The sequence below is a fragment of the Cervus canadensis genome, chromosome 30 (genome assembly GCF_019320065.1).
Source record: "Cervus canadensis isolate Bull #8, Minnesota chromosome 30, ASM1932006v1, whole genome shotgun sequence".
Taxonomy (NCBI): Eukaryota; Metazoa; Chordata; class Mammalia; order Artiodactyla; family Cervidae; genus Cervus; species Cervus canadensis.
Genome location: NC_057415.1, coordinates 33,523,315 through 33,542,975, shown reverse-complemented (window position 1 = coordinate 33,542,975; position 19,661 = coordinate 33,523,315). Strand labels below are relative to the sequence as shown.

At 44.3% G+C, this 19,661-nt stretch overlaps 1 protein-coding gene across 3 annotated transcripts in view; it reads left to right on the top strand.

Annotated features, from left to right (window-relative positions):
• The window catches only part of SUSD1 (sushi domain containing 1), a 130,461-nt gene extending 114,209 nt beyond the window's left edge, over positions 1-16,252 (top strand). The window contains exons 15-17 of one of the 3 annotated variants that reach the window (XM_043453659.1): positions 2,491-2,530; positions 15,012-15,111; positions 15,465-15,605. In XM_043453659.1, the coding sequence (XP_043309594.1) occupies positions 2,491-2,530; positions 15,012-15,111; position 15,465 (141 nt within the window). In that variant the 3' untranslated portion in view covers positions 15,466-15,605. Of the gene's footprint in view, positions 1-2,490; positions 2,531-15,011; positions 15,112-15,464 lie in introns of those variants that run through there. The other 2 variants (XM_043453660.1, XM_043453661.1) reach the window with 2 other exon arrangements.
• The last annotated feature ends 3,409 nt before the right edge of the window (positions 16,253-19,661 follow it).

The following is a 19,661-nucleotide window of genomic DNA, read 5'->3' as shown; positions in this document are numbered from 1 at the left end:
TATTCTGAACTTGCTGGGGGAACCTGTTTGGATCTGTGTTTGGACTGAATTTGTTTTGTTTTTTCCTAAGCTTTATGAATGCCCTCATCCCACTGCATTGCGGAAGCCTGAGCTGGGGTGGCACATCTAGGTCTTTCTGCCACTTCCCTGTACTCCTGCCAGGCTGCTGCCTTCCCTCATTCTCTGGGAAGCAAGAGGGAGGGGCAGATCATGCTCAGCACTATTTTCTGGCTCTATTCTGCTTCCGTTACTTCCCTGGCTATTGCGTAAGCCCCACTCTCATCTCTCAATCCTTAAAGAGTCTGTGTGTTTCTAGCAGTGCTTCTTTCTTGAGATATGGAAACTCATGAGAAGCATGAGAAACATGAAAACATGAGACATGTATACTCCTTATAGAATGAATAATTATAATGATCTGGACAAGCAGAATAGCCAGAGCTGGATCGATCAGTCAGGGGTGGAAGAGCTTCTGGAAGGAGCATTGTCATGGTTGCCCTAGGAGAACTCAAAGTTTGATATCAATTCATATTGGTTGGCAATGAAAACTAGAAAAATTCTATTAATAGAAACATCTCTTGACTGATGAATTTGAGGCATCTCGCATGTAAGTTTCATCACATATTTGAAACTGAAACATGCTATTCAATTTTCTATAGGACACAAGTCAAATGTGCCATTATCATGCTTGATATAAAACTAAGACTATGTCCAAGTAGCAAAAAGGTCTGGTGGTGTTCTGTGACAATTATGTAGGGATTAAGAATTGAAAGACTAAAGTCCAGAATATATTGCCCTTAGCTTGTTGAGAGGTATTTATGACTGAGACAAGGCCTCCTTGCTAGAATATCACCTGGAGATTCTGAGTTGGTATCTCTAGCCATAGACAACACTGGCGGTAGAGTGTGTGTGCAATTTAGAGATTGCTCAGAGCTGCTGCCTCAGGCTGAGACTTTGATCTGGGAGGGTGTATTAGTCAGCTTGGGCTGCACTTCAAACATGCCAGTACTGCCCTTACTAGAACTCTGTAAATTGGGAAGTATGAGTTTTCCAGTCCCCTCTTTTTGCTTTTCCTTTTATGTATCTGCCCCACTAAGTAACATCACCATGTTCCTAGTTGCCAATACAGAAATCTAGGAATATTTCTCGTCTTTTTCTTATCTTCTTATGTAGTCTTTTATCAAATTATGTCAATTATGTCACCTTAATGCCATTTAAAACCATCTTTTTCTCTTTCATTAGCACTGTTTAGCCTTTGACATCTCCTGTCTGAACAGCAATTTTCTAACTCATCATCTTGCCTCTTCTTCTACCTATACCCTTGCCCCATGCTACTGCCATAGTGAGTTTTATAAAATGTACATCTGATCAAGGCACTATATTTTAATGAGCTCCCTTCTCTATCTGACCCTGTCAATGTCTCTCCTTTAATATACTCAGTTTCCTAGTAACAGACTTGCTGTTTGAGGTCCTTTTTCTTCCCCAGTGTCTTGCAATGTACCCTTCACTGGTTACTCTTGCATATTATCTTTTATTAAATGCACTTGACACGAGGCTTCCCAGGTGGCATTGTGGTAAAGAATGTGTCTGCCAATGCAGAAAACACAGGAGGGTTCGATCCCTGGGTCGGGAAGATCCCTTGGAAGAGGAAATGGTAACCCATTCCAGTATTTCTTGCCTGGAGAATTCCATGGACAGAGGAGCCTGGCGGGCTACAGTCTACAGGGCCACAAAGAGTCAGACATGACTGAAAACTGAGCTCAACAACTGTCATCTAGAGAAGTGAAGTGTTTGTAATCCCAAACCTTCTCATAGCCTTGCCCATAAGATGCATCACTGTATCTTGCTGAACCTGGATGTGACCTTGGAACCTGGATGTGACCTTGGAATCCTCTTCAGCGTCATTCTCCAGGCAGTCAGTGCCAGGTGCTGAGAGCTAGCAAGGGGAATGGACTTCACCACCATCCCTGCTCTTTCCCTGGAGTGTGTGCTTCCTGAGAGCCATTGGAAAGCTTTAGGGTCGTCACTCCTAGGGTCACTTGTGTCTCTGTTGCCCTGCTAGACCCTTGGAATGCTTGGTGATCATGAGGCAAGATCGTAAGATGTCACAGCTGAATGAGACTTTTCTTTTCTGGCCACACTGCACAGCATGCAGGATCTTAGTTCCCTGACCAGGGTCTGAACCAGCAACCCCTGAGCCTTAACCACTGATTGTTTTTGCTGTTTAGTCGCTGAGTCACGTCTGACTCTTTGTGACCCCATAGACTGCAGCATGCCAGGCTCCTCTGTCCTCCACTGTCTCCCAGAGTTTGCTCAAATTCATGTCCATTGAGCTGGTGATGCTATCTTAACCACTGAAGCAACAGGTAAGTCCCCAGGATGAGACATTAAACATCATGTTGTCCAAAATAAGAGATAAAAACCTAAGGGGTGTTATTTAAACTGATGTCACATGCTGCCCAGTTATATATGTTGCTATACTTTCCTTTACAGGTGAGAAGAAGTACCTGTGCAGTCTGGGCTCATGTAAAAGGTAAAACCATTTTCTGTCCTCATTTCTCCTCTGTTCACTCAGCAGCATCAAGTGTCTGTTAATGAGATTTCTTTTTAAGTTGTCACAGATGATGGAAGCACATCTCTGACTGGCCATAGCTGAAAAGGATGGGGGTGGTGGGAGCTCATGGAATCAGAGTGGCATCATCAGGAATTGGGACTGGGCACTTAACACCATGAGTAGGACTCTCCCTTTCTCTCTGTCTCTTGTCGCCTCTAAGTGTGAGCTGGCTTCACTTTCTTCTACTGTGAACTACGTGCTGGGGCGGGATGGGCAGCAGCTGCCCCACGGTAGCCGCGTCAGTGGGGACAGACAGTTTTTCAGTTCCAGGAGTCTCTTCTCCTAGGCTGGTGACTACCCATTGGATGAATCACTGTTAAGAGGAGATGGGGTAGTGTGATCAGCCTACCTGGGCTCTGGGGCTTACTGGTATGGCTGGTTGGGGGGCAGATCAGTGTGATGGGCAATCCCGCAAGGGTCGCATTGAGAGGGCGATATGACCCCCACCAGGAAAAGAGGAACAGCAAACCATGTTGGCAGACCAAAGAGTTACAAACAGTCCACTACTTTCAGCCATTGGGTTACTTCTCATGCACGCACATGCATTCACACACACACACACACTATTTAGAAAAACATCCTCCATTAAGAAAGTGGAATTATCCTCCATATAACCAAAAATGGAACCCAAAAGGAAGACAGTCCAAAGGTGGATCTGTACTAAATCCAGGTCCAAGACCAGGGGATCATCCATTCCTCTTGACCTACTTAATCTAGATATGCTTCTCATGATCTGCTTAGCAATCTGTGATTAAATGGCAAATTAAACTGTTCTCAAATCACAATATATAATACGAAAGGGAAAGGCAGATAATCATAATAAATACATTCATTCAGAAAGGAGGGAAAGGGCTTCCCTGGTGGTCTACTGGTTAGGAGTCTGCCTTGCAATACAGGGACACTGGTTTGATACGTGGCCCTGGAGGATCCCACGTGCCGTGAGGCAGCTAAGCCTGTGAGCCACAACTACTGAAGCCCGTGCTCACTGGAGCCCATGCTCTGCAACAGAAGAGAACATTGCAACGAAAAGCCTGTACACTGCCACTAGAGAGTCGCCCCCTCTTGCTGCAACTAGAGAAAACCCTCGTGACGCAACGAAGACCCAGCAGGGCCAAAATATAACTAACTAAATAAATAAAATCATTAAAAAATGGGAAGAAAAGATAAAGAGCCGTGCTGTGCAAGACTTCCCTGGTGGTCCAGTGGTTAAGAATCTGACTTCTGGTGCAGGGGACACAGGTTCGATCTCTGGTTGGGAAACTAAGATCCCATATGCTACAGGGCAACTATGCCCATGGTCTGCAACCACTGAGCCTGCCACACTCTAGAGCTCATGCATTGCAACTAGAGAAGCCAAAAATGCGACAACTAAAGAAGCCTGCACACTGTAACTAAGACCCAGCACAGCACCCCCCCTCCCCCGCCTTCTCCCACAAAAGAACCATGCAGTTGCCAGGGGACCAATACCAATGACCCTATCCTGCTGGACAGGAAAAGCAAGCCTCTTCTGGGCTGGCAGCGGAATGGGTCACCTCCTCAGTCAGTTTGGCTGTTTTGGACTCTGCCTGATTGATGGGGGAGCGCCTTGTCCCTCTGCTTCAGAGCTCTCCCAGAGATGTGGCAGGGAGGAGCCCGCTGAGGACCCTACAGCTCAAACCTTCTGCTTCTGGGTGGGGTGCAGTGATACGGGTGGAGGAGTTGCCTTAGGGATTGAGCTACCACAGGTCTTGTTCGCCAGGCTGGGATTTCCCTGGCAGGATATTTCTGTAAACCAGAGGGCAGCCAGCCACTGGATTTGACTCATAGGAATTCCATTAATTTGTAGCTAATACCAGAAATCTTGTTAAGTTTATGACCTTTTTGAGTCTGGACCTTTTCCTTGCGGTTCATGCATCCTAGCAACTGCCTGAGGAATTCTGCTCGTAGCCTGGAGTATCAGTTTAACTCCTGACATCCTGTCCCTCACCTCAGAGCAGCGTAAAACAATAGGCTGGGCTGGTTAGGAAAAGCCCGCATCACCCTGCTTCCAGGAGGGTTCCACTAGATGGTGCATTTCAACTGGGGGATGTGTTACCCTGTCGGTGGAGGGTACCTAGCAGGAACTGACTGGGAGGGACCTGGAGCACTAAGCTTCCTTCATTTGTCTGAAAGTGGAAGCTGCTCAGTTGTGTCCGACTCTTTGCAACCACATGGACTATATAGTCCATGGAATTCTCTAGGCCAGAATACAGGAGTGGGTAGCCTTTCCCTTCTCCAGGGGATCTTCCCAACCCAGGGATCAAACCCGGTTCTCCCACATTGCAGGTGGGTTCTTCACTGACTGAGCTATCAGAGAAGCCCCTCTTCATTTGTCTGCTTATCCCCTAAACTCACTTCCCGTCTTTTTATCTCTCATCACACCAACTTCAACAGGGGTAGCGCTCATGGCTTTTCATCCGGGTATTGAGCATTACCTGACCGTCCGCCATCTTGGATTGCATATTGCCAGGTAGTGAGGGCCTCTCTCTCTTTCTTCAGTTTTCTTGTGAAAACAATTTACATATAATGTGTGAATTTAAGGTGTTTAGTGTGATTTGATTCATGTATATACTGCAAAATGATTACCGCCATGAGGTTAGTTAATATCTCCATCACCTCGCATAATCACTGTATAATACGTGATTTTATATATATATATATTTTATATATATATATATAAAATCTGTGTATGTATGAATGTTTAAGACCTAGTCTCCTAGCAGTTTCCGAGTGTACAGTACAGTACTGTTAACTATAGTCACCACGCTATACACTAGATCCCCAGAACTTACCTATCTTACATCTGAAAGTTGATCCCCTTTGACCAATATCTCATTTCCCCCACCCCCCAGCCCCTGACAACCACCATGCTACCCTGCTTCTATGACTTCAGCTTTCTAAGATTCCATGTGTAATTGAGATCATACCACTTTTGTCTTTCTCTGATTTAACTTCACTTAGCATCACAATTGAGGGCCTCTCTTAACAAAGATGTGCGCCAGTACATTTCTGTTTTCTGGTTAGCTAAGCCCCCTTTCTTGGAATCGAATGATGGCCACAAGAAACAATCACACATTCCAACATTTGGAAATTTTTCTACCAATCCATTCCTGAAAGCTTAAGGGGTGGAAAGGAGTTCCTACAAGGAAAAGAGTTGCTTCTATCAGAAAAATGGAGGCATACAAGCATTGTGGATAGGCCCTTCAGAAACAATAGCTTCCAGAATCTACTGCTTTCCACAGCTGTTTGGTGTGAGTAACAAACTCAAACTAGTTAGAAGAAATGGCCAAAGAGCTGGCTATGGTCATTCTACCGAGATTAACAGGAAATATTTTGCTTTGGAAATATCTAAGTGGTTTTTGGCAGTACCCTTTCCCCCTCATATTGAAAGAGGGTTTGAACCTTTAAATACAAGCTACTAGAAAGCTCTGAGATAATAGAAAACCCACTGTGGTGTTGAAATTCTGAAGGGAACACTAGCACAGATACATCTATGTACAGTGTTTACTTGGGTGGTACACTCACCTGGTCATCTCCTTTTGCAGAAGTTTTGGAGACTGACTTTTCAGAAAGTAATCTGGAGAGAGCTAGGATCCAAACTAGTCCTGAGATTGTTTCAGTTCACTCGTGCCAAGCAACAGCCCCATTCTTGCTTTTGCCCACTGATGAATTATGCTATTTTACCTTTTACACATTCCCCTAAGAGGGCTTTGTGATGATGACCAGGGAGCCAGCACTGGGTTTGGTGGGAAATGCTGAGGCCTGAGCTCCCTTGCCCAAGTCCTGCTCGTAATCAGTCGAGTGTCTTGTAAATTGTATTTAACTTGGCTGGTTCTACATTGCCTTCCTCCAAGATCTCTGCGATCCTTTCCAGCCACAAAGGACTTGAGCCTGTGTTTTCCTGAGTCATAGCACAAGATCATCTGATACGTGAGATGATGAGAAAGTGTACGTTCTCATCAGGGAACATTCTTTAGTCACAGGCATGAAACCTCTGAGTCATTTATGACTCCTTCTCTTTCTCTTTTAGCCCACATTTTGCACTTGGGCAGGCCTCTCTGTCATTTCTGTGTTCACTCCCTGAGCAGAGGCCTTTGGACGACTGGCCAAACCTATTTCTTATCTCCCATCAGAGTGTTCAGGGGTCCCCTCTTCCCTCCAGCCTACCCTCCCACCCGACATGTTACTAAGGTGCAGTACTGATTTTCTGATTTCCCCTGATGGTCCCTCCAGAGTTCTCCACGACTTCTTTTTTTAAAAATTATTTTGGGGGGAATTTATTCATGTATCTTTTGGCTGCGCTGCGCCTTTGTTGCTGCACACAGCCTTTCTCTAGTTGCAGTGAGCAGGGGCTACGCTTTCTTACGGTGCACAGGCTTCTCATTGCGGTGATTTGTCTTGTGGAGTGTCGGCTTGGTAGCTGTGGTGCACACGTTTAGCTGCTGAGCGGCATGGGGGATCTTCCTGGACCAGGGATCGAACCCGAGTCTCCTGCATTGGCAGGCAGATTCTTAACCACTGGCCCGCCAGGGAAGTCCTGCCAGTACTTCTTAGTCTGGTTTCCAAGGCCTCAGTTGGACACCAATGTACCCTTCTGATTGCATCTCCAGTCTTCTCCATTGAAACCAACATGCCTGCACTTCTCTGCCTATGTCCCTTCTTTTCTCTCCTTAATGTCTTTGCTCACATGATTCTGTGCTTACTTTCACCTGGATCACCCTACAACCTTCCTGCAATTTCTGTTACAATCCCTCCTGTTCTTCAAGATTAAAATCAAATGCCATTTTCTCCTTGAAACTTTAAAGATTTCCTCAGCAGGACAGGATCTCTCTCCCTCCCTCTCTTTAGCCATCCTACTGTACTTCCAAGCCACTGGTGCACTTGTCTTTTCTTATGCTTGAGGGACAGCATCTGAAGAGCTAGAGCAGTGCCTGGTAAGCAGTAGGTACTTACCCAAACTTATTGGATTGGGCTGAATGATTACTGGGGAACTAGTAGTACAGTCTGATGAAAAATGAAGCATAGTAGGTGCAATACTACCAAATAAGCCAGAGAAGATTGACATCCAGATATAAGCCTAGTGGGTATGTATATGTATGAATATGCTATGCATGTGTATATATGCATACACACACACACACTCATTTTGAACCTTCATAATTGTAGTAGGTAGTATTCTGTTAATAATACAGCCTCACAAATTCCTGATCCCTGTGGTACACCCACCTGCTCTTACTTATTCGTAGACTATTCTAGTTGTTGCTGTGAAAATATTTAAAGATATAACTGAAGTCCCAAATAGGGAGATTATCCAGGTGGACCTGGTCTTATCATGTGAGCCCTTTAAATCTGTGTCTAGAAGTCAGAGACCGGGGAATTTGAAGGTTCCAAGGGAGAGATGTGTTTGATATAATGATTTCTCCTACTGGCTTTGAAGATGGGGAGGACCACATGGCAAGGATGCTGGCAGCCTATAGGAGCTGAGCGGCCCTTGGCTGACAGCCAGTAATAATATGGGGACCTCAGTCTTACAACTGCAGGGAACTGAATTTAGCCCACAAGCTGCATGAGCTTGGAAGCAGATTCTTCTCCAGAGACTTCAGAGGAAAGTGCAGACCTCCTGACATCCTTATTTCAGCCCTGTAAGACCCTGAGCTGAGAACCCAGTCAGTGGGCCTGAACTTCTGACCCATGGAACTGTGAGCTGATAAATGGGTGCTATTGCTAAGTATGGTGATTTGTTAAGCTGCAAGAGAGGATGAATTCAATAATTTACTGATTCATCAGGTTTTATTTATCTCTAAATTAGTTTTCTACTTTGATCTCCTTTGCCATCTTCTACTTCTCAGGAGTGACTTCCCAGATAGCACTAATGGTAAAGAACCCGCCTGTCAAAGCAGGAGACAGGACACATGGGTTCAATCCCTGGGTCAGAAAGATCCCCTGGAAAAGGGCATGGCAGTACACTCCAGTATTCTTGCCTGGAGAATCCCATGGACTGAGGAGTCTGGTGGGCTACAGTCCATAGGGTCGCACAGAGTCGGACACAACTGAAGTGACTTAGCATGCACGCATGCACTCCTCAGGGGATTCAAGCAAGGGAACCCTAGAATAGCAGAGAGAAATTTAACATGCTAAATAGAAGTCACAGTGCCATTATTTGTACCTTTTGGAGAACAGAATTGTTGCTTTCAGAAAATGACCCTGCTGGTGTAAATTCATGAAAAAGTCCATAACCATAGGAAGTCCTCAAGCTGTCACAAAATCTAAGAGTAGGAATGGGGCCTTTTAAACGGATTCTTCAGTACCTGTGATATTTCCATTAGTGAAGAGGTTAAAGATAAGGCCAGGGAACCCATCATTCCTCCTGAGCCCCATGCCTCTTCCGGGAGCCACACTACAGAGACTGGCTTAAGCCTAATGGATTAACTGGTTAAAGAACGAGTCACTGAGAATCTAGGATATACACATGTTTCACTCACTTGGGTTTCTAAAAGAATATTCTACAAGTGATTGAGATGAGAAATGGCATGAGGTCATGGAAGGGAGGGTTAACCAGATGACAAAGCTTTGAAAAATGTAATACCCATTGGCCAGTTGTAAATTTTCTCGGTAAGAAATTAATGTGGCAAGTCCCTAAAGAAGCATGTGGCTATACCATGATTGGATTCACTCATGTTCACAGAGCACATATACAGTGTAGAAAAAAAGACATATAACCAGGAGCTGTTCTACCAGCAAGAATCGTGCCAATATCAGCAATAGCTAACATTTGCCAATTGCTTATGGTGTGCCGGGCACAATGCTAACCTGTCTGAACTCATGTATTTCTCACAATAATCTCATAAAGTGGGTACTGTGGCCATGATTCCCATATTATTGGCGCATCCCTCAGTGGGGAAACTGAGGCCCAGAATGGCTGAATGACTTGCCCAAGGTCACACAGTTGGGAAGTGGTAGTGTCCAACACAGACTTGGTCAACCTGACTCCAGTACTCAAGCTTTGAAATTCTTTTATATATTTGGGGCTGTTTCTGGGCTTTCTACTTAAAAAAAATTTTTTTTTAAATTTATTTATTTTTGACTGCACCGTGTCTTTTTTGTGGTACTTGGGCTTGTCATTGTGGTGGCTTCTCTTGTCGCAGAGCACGGGCTCTAGAGCTCAGACTCGGTAGTTGTGGCCAACAGGCTTAGTTGCCCCGAGGCATGTGGAATCTTCCCAGACCAAGGATCAAACCTGTGACCTCTGCATTGGCAGGTGGATTCCTAACCTCTGGACCACCACGAAGGACCCTGGGCTTTCTATTTTCTTGAGCTATATCCTTTCCTGTACTGATACTGCACTGTTTTAATAGCTAGTCATTCAAGTCACTCCTGATTTTTTCTTTATTAATTTCTAATTTAATCAGAGAGCCTCCTCCCATTTCATAATATGGCTTCTTAAAAATGTGAAGGCCCTTTTCTTCTGAATACCAAAAGCAGCCAAACAGTATGCATCATGCTTCTCTAGAAAGTCTCTTGACAACACTTTCTGAGGGAATCGTGTGCCTGGCTCTTTAGCAAAAGGTGTGTTCTACTCGGCTTTTGCTGTAGCGGCTCCTCTGTAGAGTCTCCGGGAGACTCGCACTGCTCTCAGGCCTGGTTGTAGAGATCTGAGCCATGTCTGTAGATGTCTGCAGTGACGGAAAGGTTTTAAAGGTGTGTTGTCCAGAGTGATCGCCACTCACCACGTGTGACTACTGGGCACTTGAAATGTGCACTTAAAAGAGTGTGACTGAGAAACTGGATTTTTGTTTCAAATTTTTAAAATTGAAGTGTAGTTGATTTTTAATGTTGTGCCAATCTGCTCTACAGCAAAGTGACTCGGTTATATGCATATAGACATTCTTCTTTATATTCTTTTCCATTCTGGTTTATCATAGGATATTGAATATAGTTCCCTATGCTGTTCAATAGGACCTTGTTGTTTATCCATTCTGAATGTACGGATTGCATCTACCAACCCCAGACTCCCAGTCCATCCTTCTCCCTCCCCTTTGGAAACCATAGGTCTATTCTCTATGTCTCTGAAACTGTTTCTGTTTTGTAGATAAGTTCATTTGTGCCATATTTTAGATTCCACATGTAAGTGATATCATGTGATATTTGTCTTTCTCTTTCTGACTTACTTCACTTAGTATGATAATCTCTAGTTGTGTCTGTGTTGCTGCAAATGGCATTATTTTGTTCTTTTTTGTGGCTGAGCAGTATTTCATTGTATATATGTATCACATCTTTATCTGTTCATTTGTCCATTGACATTTAGGTTGTTTTCATGTTTTAGCTATTGTGAATAGTGATGCTATGAACACAGGGGTGCAAGTATTTTTTTGAATTATAGTTTTATGTGGGTATATTCCCAGGAGTGGGATTGCTGGATCATGTGGTAATTCTAATTTTAGTTTTCTGAGAAGCCTCCGTATCATTTTCCACAGTGGTTATACCAACTTTTATTCCCACCAATAGTATAGAAGGGTGCTTTTTCTCTATACCCTCTCCAACATTTGTTATTTGTAGACTTTTTTTTTTCACAGTACATTATATTGGTAGAGTTTCCTCTTTATTTTTTTAATTAAATTTATTTATTTTAAAATGAAACAAAGATGAATATTTTTCATGATAAAAGGTACAATTCACAAAGAAGATAGACATCATAAACCATTAGACCCCTGACAACAAAGAAACAAAGATACATAAAGCAAAAATCAGAAGAAATATAAGAGAAAAGAAAAAAATATATAATCATAGTGAGACATGTTAACATTGATCTGAGAATATTTTATCAAGTACAGAAAAAATAAGAATAGGAACATCTTGAATGATTTCATTAATAATTTAAATATAATAGATTTCTATTTATATTGATTTATATTAATCATATATCCTGTGCTTACTTGTGTGTAGTCGCTCAGTCGTGTCTGACTCTTTGTGATCCCATGGACTGTAGCCCACCAGACTCCTCTGTCCATGGGGATTCTCCAGGCAAGAACACTGGAGTGGGTTGCCATGCCCTCCTCCAGGGGATCTTCCCAGCCCAGGGATCGAGCCCAGATCTCCCGAATTGCAGATGGATTCTTTACCGTCTGAGCCAGCAGAGAAGCCCAAGAATACTGGAGTGGGTAGCCTATTCCTTCTCCAGGGAAACTTCCCAACCCAGGAATTGAACTGGGGTCTCCTGCATTTCAGGTGGATTCTTTACCAGCTGAGCTACCAGGGAAGCCCCAATCTTATATCCTACAAAATTTTAAATATATTTTGTATCTCATATGCTGTTATTAGATGTCCATGGGACATTTAGGGAAAAAACTGGCTATTTGTAGATTTTTTAATGATGGCCATTCTGACTGGTGTGAGGTGGTACCTCATTGTAGAAACTGAATTTCAAATCCAATTTAATTTAAATTAATTTAGATTTACATAGCCACTTTGGGTTAGTGGCTACTGTGTTAGCACAGAATTGATGTTGAAATGGTTAAGTGGCTTGAACTGTTCTCAAATACACCACATTCACTGCCAGGGAATTAAGTCATCTATGTTTTGAGGGTCTCAAGCTCAAGGGCTATTTTTCCTCTTAAGCTTCTCTCCCCTTACAGTAGCAGATATTTGCTTTTGCTGTTTTCCGCTCTTCCGAGGCAGTGCTGGGTTACCTAGGGGGTGGACCAAGCATATGCCTGGGGCATCAGTAAAAGGAAGATACAGAAAAATGAAGTACGGTTGGCCCTCTGTATCTGCAGGCTCCACATTCATGGATTCAATGAGCTGTGGGATTGAAAATATTCAGAAAAAATAATTCCAGAAAGTTTCAAAAAGCAAAAAATGAATGTTATACACTGGCAACTGTTTACCTAGCATTTACTTTTTATTTACAGCTATTTACATAGCATTTATATTGTATTAGGTATTATAGTTAGTCAGTCATGTCCAGCTCTTTGCAATTCCATGGACTGTAGCCCGCCAAAAGTCCTCTGTCCATGGAATTTTCCAGGCAAGAATGCTAAAGTGGGTAGCCATTCCCTTCTTCAGGGGATCTTCCCGACCAGGGATCAAACCCAGGTCTCCTGCATGGCAAGCAGATTCTTTACTGTCTGAGCCACCAAGAAAGCCCATAATCTAAAGATGAATTAAAATGTACAATAGGTTATAAGCAAATGCTATACCATTTTATATAAGGGACTTGAGCATCTGAAGATTTTGTTTTCTGAGCGGGGGCCCAGAAGATCCCCCATGGATACCAAGGGATGACTGTAATTTGACATTCCAACAGTGACAGCTATTACAAATCATCTGGAAAATTTTGGAAATGGATGCACATCCTTAAACTTATTCCATGGCTTGGTGGCATTCTTTTTTAATTTTATGTATGCAGAGTCAGCCCCCCGAGATCTTAAAGTCTGGGGGCTCCATTGTACAGATTTTTGTTTTTCCAAAGAGGAATTTGAACTGCCACAGCCCGAGGCCCCAGCATCATCAGCCTGTGCAGGAAAGATCTGGTCTGTCCCCCCTGACTTTGGGAGAGAACATGGCCCACTCTGCTGCAGATAAAGCTGCAGTCAGATCTGCACTGGGAGAGCGTGGTGCTGTGGTCAGAAGCCAAGACCTTGGGGTCAGGCAGCTTGGGTTTGAATCTTGGCTCTGTCATTTAGTAGCTGGGTGACTTTGGGGGAGTTTCTTAACCATTCCATGTCTAGGTTCTTCTTCCCTAACCCTTATACAGAGTGAAGTAAGCCAGAAAGATAAAGAACATTACAGCATACTAACACATATATATGGAATTTAGAAAGATGGTAACGATAACCCTATATGCAAAACAGAAAAAGAGACACAGAAATACAGAACAGACTTTTGAACTCGGTGGGAGAATGTGAGGGTGGGATATTTCAAAAGAACAGCATGTATACTATCTATGGTGAAACAGATCACCAGCCCAGGTGGGATGCATGAGACAAGTGCTCGGGCCTGGTGCACTGGGAAGACCCAGAGGAATCGGGTGGAGAGGGAGGTGGGAGGGGGGATCGGGATGGGGAATACGTGTAAATCTATGGCTGATTCATATCAATGTATGACAAAACCCACTGAAATGTTGTGAAGTAATTAGCCTCCAAATAATAAAAAAAAAAAAAAAAAAAAGAAAGCTCTGCCCACGAGGCATTTACTATCAAAAATAAAATTTACAAAGTTAAAATTAAAAAAAAAAAATGGGAATAATAATAGTGCCCAGTGTAGTAATACTTTGTGCTATTATTATGGTACCCAGTGGGTGGTTAGGAGAGGTTTTTTGATCAGTGTCTGGCACATAATAAGTGGTAAGTAAGTGCTTGCAAATTAAAATGAGGCCTTTAGTTTGGAACATGATCCTTTGATTTAGTCATTTGGCCTAAATGTGCGACTCAAATGTGGGTGTTTTCCCATTAACAACCAGGGATCTTCCTGGAGTTGGCATGCGATGCACCCCCAAATAGAACATATGCTGCTGTTACTAAGTTGCGTCAGTCATGTCCAACTCTATGCGACCCCATAGACGGCAGCCCACCAGGCTCCGCCATCCCTGGGATTCTCCAGGCAAGAACACTGGAGTGGGTTGCCATTTCCTTCTCCAATGCATGAAAGTGAAAAGTGAAAGTGGAGTCGCTCAGTCACAGCCGACTCTTAGCGACCCCATGGACTGCAGCCCACCAGGCTTCTCCGTCCATGGGCTTTTCCAGGCAAGAGTACTGGAGTGGGTCGCCAGTGCCTTCTCCGATAGAACACATGAATGCCTTTCAAAGAGCTTTTACATCAGTTTTCTTATTTTATCCTCATGGCAGTCTGCTGACCAGAGCAGGGAGGTATCACCCTTACTGATGTGTGGGGAAAGTGACAGATGACTCTACTCGACAGAGACGATTTGTTTGCTGTATTTGACCACTGAGCTAAACTATCATTTTTGGAGCAAAACTCCAAATGATGTCAGAATGATGTCCTCCTCAAGGCAAAGGAAATCTGCCTGTAAAAATTGATCAAGTGTAATTGACTTGAAGGAGGATGGAGACACACAACACAGGATGAAGTGTGTGTTTGTGTGCCCCCAAAAGACCAGCTTTTGTCCCTTGAAGTTACATTCAAGTTAGACCATGATCTCATTTTTATGCTCCTTTTTCAATAGTGCCATGGGAGAGTGTTTCCCTGATGCCCTGTCCTCAGGGCCAGCTCAGAGGGCCCAGAGGCACTCTGAGCCTTCTTGGGATGGTTTGTTAAAGGGGGTCAAGCTCTGGCTAATACGGAGTGAGCATAGGTGGGTGTACAGCTCCTGGGGGCACCGTGATTCCGGACGCTGTGGGCTCAGTGTGTGGTTTTTGTCTCACAGGTTCATCACTCACACTCTTGCTGCCGCAGATGGTGGGCGTTGGGCTGGGCTCCATGGCTGTTGTGATTGTCCTCGCATTCCTGTCCTTCTCAGCAGTGTGGTATGTGCGACCGTCATTTTTGAGGAATGAGTGGAATGGAGGGAGGAGGGGGTTGGAACCATGAGGAACAGCTGGGATCGAGGAGGGTCAAAGAGGGCGTGGGGGGAAGTGGTCCTGCGCTCAACAGATACTCAGCAGGTGAAAGGCATGGCATGGGTAACTCTGCACCTTGGGTCGGGGGCAGGGGCGGGCGGGGAGTGCCCTCCAGTCCCAGGGAAAGAGCAAGGTCAGGGACGGCTCCTCGGCTGTCCACACTGGTGGCACATCTCGTGGGCTGCTTCCTGTGCACGTGGGGATCGCCGTGGGAAAACCAGCGTGTGTCAGTGAACTCTCTTTTCCCCCTCTGTGTCTAGATCGCCGGTGGGCACTGTGTGAAGAGGACGCACTGCTGCTGGAGCAGGTGGTGTGACAGCTTCTCAGGGGTCTGTGCAGAGGCCCCCTGTGTGCGTGGACCTGCAGTCCCATTCCTAGATTCGAGACGGTCACTATCTCTTTGGCATCCCCCCAAAGGAGGACACTCAGGAATTGCTGCTGTCTTCCCTGTATCTCTGAACCTGAGAACCTTGATGTGATATTGACCACAGGCTGCAGGTCACGTGGGCTGGGCCTGTGTTCTCCTCCAAGTGATGCCTGAGAGTCTCTGCCTCTTCCTTCAGAGCATCTCTGTTGTGAATTCAGAATCTGTTCTTTTACGATAAGTAATGACATACATAGGGTTCCCTTGTAGCTCAGTTGGTAAAGAATCTGTCTGCAATGCAGGAGACCCAAGTTTGATTCCTAGGTTGGGAAGATACCCTGGAGAAGGAAATGGCAACCTACTCCAGTATTCTTGCCTGGAGAATCCCATGGTCAGAGAGGCCTGGCAGCCTACAGTCCATGGGGTTGCAAGAATCGGACACGACTTAGCGACTCCACCACCACCAGTGAGATACGTTTAGATGTGGGCTAGAATTTGACTACAGGAGGGAAGTCATTGCAAACGACAGATATCATTGACTGAGGCAAACGTGTCAGACACTTTAGAAGCACCCCTTTTCCTGCAGTTAGTGACACATTAATTAGAAAGCATGCTAGCCTGGGACTTCCCTGGTGGTCCAGTGGTTAAAGCATGATAGCCTGGGACTTCCCTGGTGGTCCAGTGGTTAAAGCATGATAGCCTGGGACTTCCCTAGTGGTCCAGTGGTTAAGACTCCATGCTTCCACTGCAAGGGGCATGGGTTCATTCTTGGTGGGGGAACTAAGATGTTGTGTGGCATGGCCAAAATGAATAAATAAAGTGTTTTAAAATACTGAAAAAAAGGAAGAAAGAAAAAGAAAGTGTACTATCCTGGCCACTCCGGTAAGTTCCTTGCAGTGTCTGCTAGGCAGCCATTACTTTGATACATTTCCCTTTGTCTTATATGTATTCAAAAGCCAAGAGTCTTCTTCCAGTAAAATATATTCTGTTAACTTAGTTTTCTTCCACATGAACGTTTATAGCAGCCTTGATTAATTTTTTAAAATCACTGCTTCCTAAAAATGTGCTTTAGATTGAGGGTTTGTGTGTTAACAATGGGTTGCAATAATATGAAGCTCATGGCCAGAGCCTGTGTGTCTACAGGGGAGGGGAACAATGTGGTTGACATGATCTTGCGTTTTATCTACAACATCAGTGACTACGAGTGTTACTTTATCACTAACCATGATGCATTAGGTGTTAAGCAATCTTGGGCCCACTGTCAATGTGCTGAATTGACAGATGGAGTGGATTCAATTTGACTTTTGAAGCCCGAATCAGTGTTCCTGAACTTTCCTCCCTAAACTACAGGGTAACTCCAAGGCTCAGCAAGGCAGGAAGGAAGAAGGACAGAGCCTGGGGGCTTCTCTAAGGAACAGTGGTGTCCTCTTCCACCTTCTCCCTTTCTCTCCAGGCCTGGAGAGTAGAGAGCTTGGGAGGAGGTGGAGGGCAGCTTATTGCCCAACTTGGGGTGCAACATAGGTGAACATGGTCCTAGATTGGGCAACATCAGGGTCCTAAAGAAAAGGGACAGCCTTTCTGACGTGGTGGGTTGGCATATGCTCCACTGGCTCCCTGAGCATCAGTGAGGGACACACCTGAGCAGCCTGGGCTTGTGGGCTGATGAGGAGACAAGGGCAGAAACAGAACAGGTGAAAGCTCTCTATGAAGCTGCTCCCAGCCCAAGGCATACCTTCTCAACTGCGATGAGTCAGAGAGAGTGACGTGGTACCGAGATGCTTGGGTTTTCAAGGTCAGCTGTTGGCCCTGCCCCCGACCAGTACTGGGCAGTAAGTATTAGGAGTAGTTGTCCTTTGTCCTGAGGTACCAGCTCAGACTGCAACTTAGGATCAACATGTAGAACCACGCCTGCCCTCATCTCAGGTGAACTATAGAGTAGAACTCTCAACAGAATAATACAAACAGCTTCCTACTTTTAATTTTTATGTGCAGCAATTCACATTTAGACTGTTTTCACAGCTCTTGGTTTAATTTTGGGAATCATTACAAATTTTTGCAGTTAGTATTGGGTAGGGTCTCTGATGAGTAAGGATTTCCCTCAAAAGCCCCCTCTGTTCAAAGAATCTGAGCCTCCTCCCCTCATTATTATCTACTGCCAGTTCTGTGAACACCATATGTTTTTGTAGTTCCCCATAATTTCCAGTTCTCAAATTAACTGCCAAAGAAGCTGCAGTTGTCCATGTGGGAACTTAGCATAACTGTCATTGAAAGGAAGAAACCCCATTTGTTGGTGTCAAAAGTGTCTGCCTAAAACAACTAACGAAATATGAAGTAAAATGTACTTCTGGGTACGTGCAGAAATGTAAAAGCAGTTCTTGAAAGAGTCCTGAAATAGCAAAAACATAGACTTTGCCCCTTCTTCTGAATGTTCCAGATTATAACACAGAGCTGCTTGGTGTTAATACTTAACAGGAGCAGGTGCTGAATACTTGCAAAAATGATGCACCATTTTCCTGCAGTTCTTTCCGGATCATTTTCTCATACACATGAAGGCAGCTTTAAGTTCTCTGAATTTACCTGGTTAGCTTTACCACAGCACCATCCTTTTTTTCCCAAGTGGATTCCTGGCTAAGACAGGAGAGCATCTCAGGAGACCAATAGTGAGTCTTTCTATAAGCATTCAGCATCCTTCTGTCAAAAGACTGATTAGGTAGCAGTCAGAGTTAAGGGCCACTAAATAAAGCTTCAGCATCAGTCCTTCCAATGAACACCCAGAACTGATCTCCTTTAGGATGGACTGGTTGGATCTCCTTGCAGTCCAAGGGACTCTCAAGAGTCTTCTCCAACACCATAGTTCAAAAGCATCAATTTTTCAGTGCTCCGCTTTCCTCACAGTCCAACTCTCACATCCATACATGACCACTGGAAAAACCATAGCCTTGACCAGACGGACCTTTGTTGGCAAAGTAATGTCTCTGCTTTTTAATATGCTATCTAGGTTGGTCATAACTTTCCTTCCAAGGAGTGATGCTGAAGCTGAAACTCCAATACTTTGGCCACCTCATGCAAAGAGTTGACTCATTGGAAAAGACCCTGATGCTGGGAGGGACTGGGAGCAGGAGGAGAAGGGGATGACAGAGGATGAGATGGCTGGATGGCATCACCGACTCGATGGGCATGAGTTTGAGTGAACTCCGGGAGTTGGTGATGGATAGGGAGGCCTGGCATGCTGCGATTCATGGGGTCGCAAAGAGTCAGACACGACTAAGCGACTGAACTGAACTGAACTGAAATAAAGCTTGGTCCTCAAGTAGAGATGGAGAAAGGCTCTTTTCTTAGTTAACTGTCTTGGTGACAGTGTATAGAGGTGAGTGCTAAGATCTAGTCTTGAGTGCCCTTCTAAATTAAAAATTGGAGGGTTACCCAGATATTGGACAGTTTGTTTCCTGGCTGACTTTTTTGGTTTGTTTTTGGTGCCTGTAGTTTTTATTTATCTCCACCATAGTTTTTGTTTATACATGTCCTTTCATTCCATCCTCACAGCAGTTTTGTGTGGTGAGAAGCTTAGGGGTTATCATTTCCTCATTTCAAAATAGAGAGGTTCTCACAGATATGTAACTTCAGTTGTGGGGCCAAATATTCTGCCAGGAAGTCCAGTTCTCATCTGGGATTTGACAGGACCATTTGGTTCTTGGGAGAGTCAGGTTTTTATATTTCCAAACCATATATATATATGTATATATACACACACATATATAACAATATATATACTGTTACTGCCTTTAGTATTGTAGCACCTGTGCCTTTTTATACTTATCTTTTCACTGTAGATACCGCCCCTCACCACTTCTAGAAGGAGCCATAAAAAACCAAAATAGATGGAGGTTAATTAGGGGAAATATGTAACAGTCCGTCCATAACTCCAGACCTATAATTGCAGCTGGGCCCTTTAAGATGGAGACCAGAGCAGAACTGATTATCTTTGACATTCCGCAGTAGCTTGGAAGAAAGTAATATTTAAATTGATTTTAAAGGACATAAAAAAAGAATTCTCAAGGCTCCCTTCATATTGCTAATCTCATATTTTGATTTC